The 8,827-nt window shown below is 47.5% G+C and overlaps 1 protein-coding gene across 1 annotated transcript in view; it reads right to left on the reverse strand.

The window, feature by feature from the left end:
• Positions 1 to 1,950: 1,950 nt before the first annotated feature.
• Positions 1,951 to 8,827, reverse strand: part of LOC108519771 (uncharacterized) — a 17,453-nt gene continuing 10,576 nt past the window's right edge. The window contains 5 exon segments of the mRNA XM_017858997.1: positions 1,951 to 2,344; positions 2,541 to 2,706; positions 3,948 to 4,039; positions 5,024 to 5,240; positions 7,360 to 7,428. Coding sequence (XP_017714486.1) covers positions 2,205 to 2,344; positions 2,541 to 2,706; positions 3,948 to 4,039; positions 5,024 to 5,240; positions 7,360 to 7,428 — 684 coding nt within the window. The 3' untranslated portion in view covers positions 1,951 to 2,204.

An 8,827-nucleotide genomic window follows, 5' to 3' on the forward strand; every position in this document is an offset into this window, starting at 1 on the left:
GCTGGGATTACAGGCGTGAGCCACCGTGCCTGGCCCAGATTTTCCTTTTTCTCCAGAGATTTAGAAATTACGTTTCTTGCTGGGCGCGGTGGCTCAAGCCTGTAATCCCAGCACTTTGGGAGGCCGAGACGGGCGGATCACGAGGTCAGGAGATCGAGACCATCCTGGCTAACATGGTGAAACCCCGTCTCTACTAAAATACAAAAAATTAGCCGGGAGAGGTGGCGGGCACCTGTAGTCCCAGCTACTCGGGAGGCTGAGGCAGGAGAATGGCGTGAACCCGGGAGGCGGAGCTTGCAGGGAGCTGAGACCGGGCCACTGCACTCCAGCCCGGGCGACAGAGCGAGACTCCGTCTAAAAAAAAAAAAAAAAAATTACGTTTCTTGCAGTGTCACAGCTCTTTTATAATTTGTCTAGCAGGTTTTCTGGTTCTTCACGAGAACTCCTCCTCAAAAAAATTATGTTTGTTGATTGAAACAAAAATCTTACCATTGCTGGTATGATTCTCTACATATAGAGAGGATACATTTAAGACGATTACATGATAGATGATAGAGGGAACAGCGACGTAACCATGTTGCCACACCAACAGACCACCAGTTAATTAGGAGTACATAACGTTTCCTTTTATGTTTTTTTTTAAATTTAAAAAAATTTTTTTGAGACAGAGTCTTGTTCTGTCACCCAGGCTGGAGTGCAGTGGTGTGATCTTGGGTTCAATCTACACCTCCCAGGTTCAAGCGATTCTCCTGCCTCAGCCTCCTGAGCAGCTGGGATTACACGTGCATGCCACCACGCCCGGCTAATTTATGTATTTTTAGTAGAGATGGGGTTTCACCATGTTGGCCAGGCTGGTCTCGAACTCGACCTCAAGTCATCTGCCTGCCTCGGCCTCCCAATGTGCTGGGATTACAGGAGTGAGCCACTGTACCCTGCCTTAAAGTTTCCTTTCAAAATTAAGATATTTCCCTATTCTATACAAATATAATTTGATATGGTTTTGTTTATTTTTATTTTTATTTTTTTTGAGATGGAGTCTCGCTCTGTCACCCAGGCTGAGTACAGTGGTGCAATCCCGGCTCACTGCAACCTCTTTTTCCTGGGTTCAAGCGATTCTCCTGCCTCAGCCTCCTGAGTAGCTGGGACTACAGGCACGTGCCACCACACCTGGCTAAGTTTTGTATTTTTAGTAGAAATGGTGTTTTGTCATGTTGGCCAGGCTGGTCTTAAACTCCTGACCTCAGGTGATCCACCTGCCTTGGCCTCCCAAAGTGCTGGGATTACAGGCATGAGCCACCATGCCCGGCCAATTTGATATGGTTTTGAAAAAAAAAAGTACAACCTAAAAACTGGTGAAATGATCTGTTTCACTCAGAAAGTAAAATAATATATGATAAAATTTTCATAAATATTTTTTAGAGAGGAAAAAACCCCAAAATGCCAGATTCTAAGTCACATCACTCCAGGGTTTTACATATCACTTAGAGTAAATGTTTACAACAGCCTAAAAGACCACCAAGTGAACTTTTCTTCTGTCACTTTCGTCTCCACCTCAGCCACACTCTCGCTATTTTTCTTTTCTGAGACAGTCTCCCTTTGTCACCTAGGCTGGAGTGCAGTGGTGCGATCTCCATTCACTGCAACCTCCACCTCCCTGGTTCAAGTGATTTCGCTGCCTCAGCCTCCTGAGTTAGCTGACATTACAGGCACGCTGCCACGATGCCTGGCTAATTTTTATTTTTTATTTTTTTCCGGGACAGAGTCTTGCTCTGTCGCCCAGGCTGGAGTACCATGGTGCAATCTCAGCTCACTGCAACCTCCGCCTCCCAGGTTCAAGCAGTTCTCCTGCCTCAGCCTCCTGAGTAGCTGGGATTACAGGTGCACACCACCATGCCTAGCTAAATTTTCTATTTTTAGTAGAGATGGGTTACACTATGTTGGCCAGGCTGGTCTCAAACTCTTGACCTCATGATCCACTTACCTCAGCCTCCCAAAGTGCTGGGATTACAGGAATGACCCACCATGCCAGACCTACTCTGGCTATTTTTCAAGCAGAGAAAGCAGGTGCCCCCTCAGGGCTTTTGCATTTGCTACACCCTCCTCCCAGAATACTCCCCTGAGATCTTCCCCCTCATAGTGCTGGATGAGAACGACCTGGCCTCTCACTCTAGTCCTGGAATCAGAGGCATGAAAAAGAAGATGAGCTACTCCTCCCTCTTACCCTGAAAGCCCAGGTCCTCCCAGTGGTCTCCGTGAAGGCCACAGTCAAATTTGGAGCCGGTCAGCTTCTTGTAGATGGTCTGGAGGACTCGGCCATGCACTGGGTCTTGGCTATCCAGGCCACCTGCCCCAAAACACACCCACACTGTCTGCCAGATTGCCCCTCATGGGAGAACTGGGTGCTTCTCAGAGAATGTGAGATCCGGACTGTGCTAAAGACTTCCAATTCTCAGCTCCCACTCTCACCCGCCAACCATGGTACATCCAATATTCCTGGCTTAGCCTCAGCAACAGCGTCAGCACACAGGGTCTTGACTCACCGCAGATGCAGCAACTGCCCTGTGGGCTCATGTTGCACTCACATTGAGCAATGGTCAGGACCAAGTCCCTTTCTTCCCAAAGGCCCTGGTGGAGCTTTGGAGGCCCGAAGAGGTAGTGTCAAAGGGCAGCGAGCCCAGTCCTTCAAATAGTTGGCTGGATTCTTTTCTGGGGAAGAAGTTGCAGGCAATGGGCAGAGTGCTGCTTCATCTCCCTTAACCAACTTCCCATCAGGCTCAGACCAGAGGCAGCGCTTGCAGAAAGTAATTCCCCCAGCTAGCTGGCTGGTTTTTGGGCCAGGGGAAGGAGGCAGAAGCTGCAAGACAACTGTTTTCTCTAGAGCCAGGCTCTTCTAGCTCCCAGATTTTTTGCAAGGTGAAAGAGACATCCCCAAGGGTAGGTATTATCAGCCATTATTTGCATTTAGTCCTCTGGGCTTTTCCAGAACTAGCTATTCCACTAACTCCCACGGGGTTACACATGCCCAGCTCCCCCAGGCAGTCAGACAAATGCCAGGACAGGTTTCCCAGGAGGTGGGGACTCACTGGAGTTAGATGACTCTGAAGGGCAGCTGGAATCTTTTGGTCACAACCAGCACTTCCCAAATGAGGTCATGTTGGCTTCTCATGGCCCAGGGTCACTACTGCAAGCCTTAGAACATTCTGATTTTGGTAGCTTTTGGCTCTCTGAGTCCTAAAAACAACTTGGTTCCTATCTTTTTAGCCTCTCTCCCCTGAGCCAGGATTTAGGTAGAAGACCTGAAATCACATTTATCTAAATGTATTGTTACTCAATATGTCCCAGAAAGCTCCCCAGTTTTTTTTTATTTTTTATTACAGAGACAGGGTCCTACTTTGTTGCCCAGGTGTGATCATAGCTTACTGTAGGTTTGAACTCCTGGGCTCAAGTGACCCCCTCACCTCAAACTCCTCCAAAAGTGCTGGTATTACAGGTGTGAGCCACTATGCCCAGCACCTAACCCACCCCTAGCATTTATTTCCCCAAATATTTCTTCTTTTTCCAACTTGTATCTTTCTTAAATTCCTAAATAGCTTCTGGTTCCTTGAGGGAATGGAAGGTTTTCCTCCACTGGCCATGAATTACTCAGCTCCCTCAACAGTTTGCCTTGCCTAGTACTTGATTCTACATGTCCCCATCCCTAAAAGGGAAGAGTAGAGAAACAGCTATACAGGCCCCTGAATGATAGGGCCACAGGAGCTGTAAGGGCACAGTCCCACAAAAGCTACCAAGGCCCCAAATGAAGCATGGGTCCTAAGCCACCCATGATCCTGGGCACCAAGATCTTAGGGGAGATTTGCTTGCCCAATGCCCTATCCTGGTGGGACAAAAGCTTGGCTCCTAGGGAAAAGGCACTTTGCTTGAGACTCCAAACCCTGCTACCATCATACCTTGAAGGAGGAAAGGTCCACAGTCTGGAAGTGCTGCAGGGCCTCACTGAAGGAGATTAGCTGCCCAGGCTGCTCTGAGTTGGCCTGGCTCCCTGTGGCAAAAGGGAAGACATGCCAGGATTTATAGGAGTCATTCTGTCAGCAAACATTTACTAAGGTCCTCCTACTTGTCACCTCCAAGCCAAGCACTGACTTTCAGTTGAACATCAGACACCTACAGCTACAACCAATCTTCTTTCAAGAGGCTGGCATTATCTGCGAAGATGACTCTCTTTTTGGACTAGGCTGTTCAGTCGTGCTAGGCCAACCTCTGCAGTGAGTATGGGGCAGATCTGCCCCACAAGGCAATCCCTAAACTCTCTCATCTGTGAGGGGGCAAGTCACTGCCTGGGGTGGGTACCCACATAAGAGCATGCAACCAGTTTGTTTAGGGGCCTTTCCTAATTTCCACTCTTCCCTTCTTACACCCTATATAGGAACCCCCAACCACACACCTCTGTGATAGCCAACAGGGAATTAACTGATCAGTTAACAATATAGGTGATGGCTGATACTATTCACTGGCCCAGGAGCTCAATGGAGGCTCAGGCTAGATATAGGTCCTAGTTCTATTGCTTCATCCAAACCTCTTAGAAAGAAACAGGAGACAACTTTGATTCAGCCTTCAGAGACTTCCAGCAGATTGCTTCAGCTCCCATCCCCAGGGATTTCCTTGTGCAGTAAACAACCTGAGCAGCCTCACACAGGGGCCCTGTCTCCATCCTCCTGCCCAACCTCACCACTCTGTAGAAGCTGCCCTAACCAAGGTCAACCCTGTCTTCTCTCACGGCTGGGTGGAAGATGGACAGGGATGGCAGCCCTTTCTCCATGGCCTTCACTCTGGTTTCCTCCATAGGTAGGATGTCATCATATTCGGATTTGAAAAAGATATTGTAATCTATGTTATATAGTTAAAATGAGCACTCTTAGGAATTCTGTCTCCTAGTCCCAGACTCACAGAAACATTTGCCATATGGGTGAACATTGCCTTTGCTGGCAGAGAGGCTACAGGGAGATAGCAGCATTCCTACAGTTACCTGTCTCTGGCTGGCTGGTGTCCACAGCTTCCCATTCTTCTTGGGCTCTGACCACCTCTGTACTCACAACTGCAATAGTGGGAGAAAAGGAGACCCTCTGGGATCTAGGTATGTCTGGGCCTCTACTGCAGACCCCAGCCTTGTCTGCCTGCCTTGGGCCTATTTTTTTTTTAAGAGATGGGGTCTCACTGTGTTGCCTAGGCTGGAGTACAGTGACTATTCACAGGCATGATCCCACTATTGATCAGCACAGGATTTTTGAACTGCTCCATTTCTGACCTGGGCCAGTTCACCCTTCCTTAGGCCACCTGGTGGTCCCCCACTCCTGGGTGGTCCCCATATTGATGCTGAACTTAGTGGGGCCACCTGATCAGCACAGCACACTACAGCCCAGAACTCCTGGACTCAAGCAATCCTCTTGCCTCAGCCTCCTGAGCACCTGGGACTACAGGCATGCACTACCACATCCGGCTGCCTTGGGTCTTAACACCCTCTGATCCTCTCCTCACAGGTTTGCTAGAGTGAGCTTTTGAAAAGTAAGATCGGGCCAGGCGTGGTGGCTCACGCCTGTAATTCTAGCACTTTGGGAGGCCAAGGCGGGCGGATCACAAGGTCAGGAAATGAAGACCATCCTGGCTAACACAGTGAAACCCCGTCTCTACTAAAAATATAAAAAAATAAAAAATAAGCCGGGCATGGTGGCGGGCGCCTGTAGTCCCAGCTACTCCAGAGGCTGAGGCAGGAGAATGCGTGAACCTGGGAGGCAGAGCTTGCAGTGAGCAGAGATCGTGGCACTGCACTTCAGCTTGGGCGACACAGCGAGGCTCTGCCCCCCCCAAAAAAAGAAAAGATCAGACATCACTGCTCAAAACCCTTCAGGGATTCTCCATAGTCCTTAAGATAAAACCCATACTCTACAGCACAGTATCCACATAACGTCACGATCTACAGATGGTTCCTAACTCGTGACAGTTCCACTTACAATTGTTTGACTTTTAGATGGATTTATCAGGATATTAAATGCATTTTCTTTTCTTTTCTTTTGTTTTAAATTTTTTGTTTTTTTAAAGGCTAGTCAGGTGAAGCAATGGGAGTGGAGAAGGAACAGAAACATCTGTAACTGGTTGTGATCAATTCGTTGTAAACATCATTCTACTTGGACCAGCCTTAAATGCACTTTCGACTTAACATTTTTTGCTTCCAAATGGGTTTATTGGGATGGAAGTTCACCTTAACTCGAGGAAGATTTGTAGATTCTTCTTACCTCTCTAGCTTTGCCCCAGGGTCATCCAGAACTACCTGAAGTTCCTCCATGTGCTCTGCCCTCTCCCACCCTCGGTGCCTTTTCACAGACTGCTCTCCCTCTGCTGGAATCAAGACTCCAGGCACTGCCACCATCAGTTCATCAGTTCCAACCCCTGCTGGTGCAGCTCCTTCTCATTCTTCAGTTAGCTCTGACACCATCCTCTCCTGGATGCCTTCTTTGACCTCATGGGTCCGGATGAGGGGTCACTGCTCTGTGAGACCCTGACAACCCGTGCTTATCATAGTCTAGTCACTGTTTCTTCTGCTCCATGGTGAGCTACATGGGGCCAGGTTTTCCAGAGCCTAGCACAGAGCTTGACACATAATAGGTGCTCAACAAATGTTTGATGAATGAATGAATGACTGAAAGCAGAATACAAGGGGGAGAAAAAAAGCAGAAGGATGGGCTTTCTAGAGCCACCACCTAGCCCTTTTCTCCAAACCAGAGCTGTCACTCTCTGGCTCAAACTGGTAGTGGCATCTTCTGTCACTGACTTTTCCAGTTTGCTACCGAGGACATCAACAATGTGAAGGATAGAGAGGCTCCAGTTTAATACCAAAAATATGACCTCTCCAGCCTCAGTGGTAAAGTAGGTTAGGACAGCTCCTCTCTGCCTCACAATCTTGGCTGAGGACATCACATGGCAATAAATTTTAGGGAGAATATACCTGCAGATTAAATGAAATGCTACCAGACACTAATAGATAATAAGAAAGAGAAAGCGGCTGGGAAGCAGTAGAGGATAGTTACTGAAAGTACACTTGAGAGCCAAACTACATGTGAATGCTTCATCTCTGCCTCTTACTAGCTGTATGTCTTCAAGCAAGTTACTTATCATCTGTAACCCCTCATGGGGCTGTTGTGAGGATGGGGTAATTCTTCTACTTTCTAGGACAGTATGTGGCCCAAAGGTAAGCCACTATCATCAACACAGGTGTGGGCTCAGGTCCAGCACAGCAATGGCCAGAGGCAGCGGGTGAGATGGGTCCAGGGTCCTAAATGTCTGGACCTCTAGGAAATTCCATCTCACCCGCTCCACTCCGGAGTAGCAGACACTGAGCCTTGGAGTTTCTAAGACAGCTTTAAGAGAATATTCGACCTTGGATGATCAAGAAAATAAAACTTGCTTTCAGCATAACAGCTAAAAAGGAGGGACAAAGTGACTGAACACAAAGGGAAGAGAAGGCTGGATGCAGTGGCTCATGCCTGTAATCCTAGCACTATGGGACGCTGAGGTGGGTGGATCACCTGAGGTCAGGAGTTCGAGACCAGCCTGGCCAACATGGTGAAACCCTGTCTCTACTAAAAATACAAAAAAAAAAAAAAAAAAAAAAATTAGCTGGGTACGGTGGTGGGTGCCTGTAGTCTCAGCTAGTTGGGAGGCTGAGGTAGGAGAATCACTTGAACCTGGGAGGCGGAGGTTGCAGTGAACCAAGATTGCGCCATTGCACTCCAACCTGGGCGGCAAGAGTGAGACTCTGTTTCAAAAAAAAAAAGGGGGGGGTTAGGGGATGAGTAGAACAGCAGGACGCAATGCTAATTGTGAAGTTGAACAGGATCCTTCACCCTTTTATCTTCATGTAGCTTTATTGATTTATTAATTCTTCACCTGTCAGAGCCTCATGTACTAGCTACTTAACCAATCCCTCCCCAACCCCATACGCCCTTGCCAACACACAGCTTGATCAAAGTCTGTGAGCCAGGAGCAGGAACCACAGTGGCAAGGGGGTGGGAATATGCTGTCAAAACAGGTTAGTCAACAAAAGTTCAAGGTTTCCACCAGCAATAGCAAGCTGGTGCTTAAAAACACAAATGCCCAAACCACGTAAGAGCTTCTTCTCCTTTTCTCTTGGAACGAGGCAGACACTTCCTACATGTGACATAAATACTGTCTTCCCCCACCAACAGAAGAACACGGGGGCAAAGGACAAATATTCAGGATAATTAACACAGCTCACATTAATTCGGTTATCTTTTTTCCTTTTTATAATTGTCTCCTTTATTTCAGCTCTCTTCCACTTACTCATATAGTCAACAGCACTGCCAATTGAGTCAGCTTATTAATTCTTTTTTTACATTTTTATTTATTATTATATTATTATTATTTTTTTAGAAGGAGTCTCGCTCTGTTGCCCAGGCTGGAGTGCAGTGGTGCGATCTCGGTTCACCGCAGCCTCCGCCTCCTGGGTTCAAGCGATCCTCCTGGCTAATTTTTATATTTTTAGTAGAGAACTCCTGACCTCATGATCCGCCCGCCTCAGCCACCCAAAGTGCTGGGATTACAGGTGTGGGTCACTGTGCCCAGCCTACATTTATTTTTTACTTTTTTTTTTTAGTTAGCCAGAGACATAGGCACATGCCACCATGCCTGTAATCCCAGTATTTTGAGAGGCCAAAGTGGGAGGATCATTTGAGCCAGGAGTTTGAGACCAGACTGGGCAACATAATGAGACCATCTCTACATACAATTTTTTTTTTTTTTTTTTTTTTTTTTTTTT

The sequence above is a fragment of the Rhinopithecus bieti genome, unplaced genomic scaffold, assembly GCF_001698545.2.
Source record: "Rhinopithecus bieti isolate Rb0 unplaced genomic scaffold, ASM169854v2 scaffold_47995, whole genome shotgun sequence".
Lineage (NCBI taxonomy): Eukaryota > Metazoa > Chordata > Mammalia > Primates > Cercopithecidae > Rhinopithecus > Rhinopithecus bieti.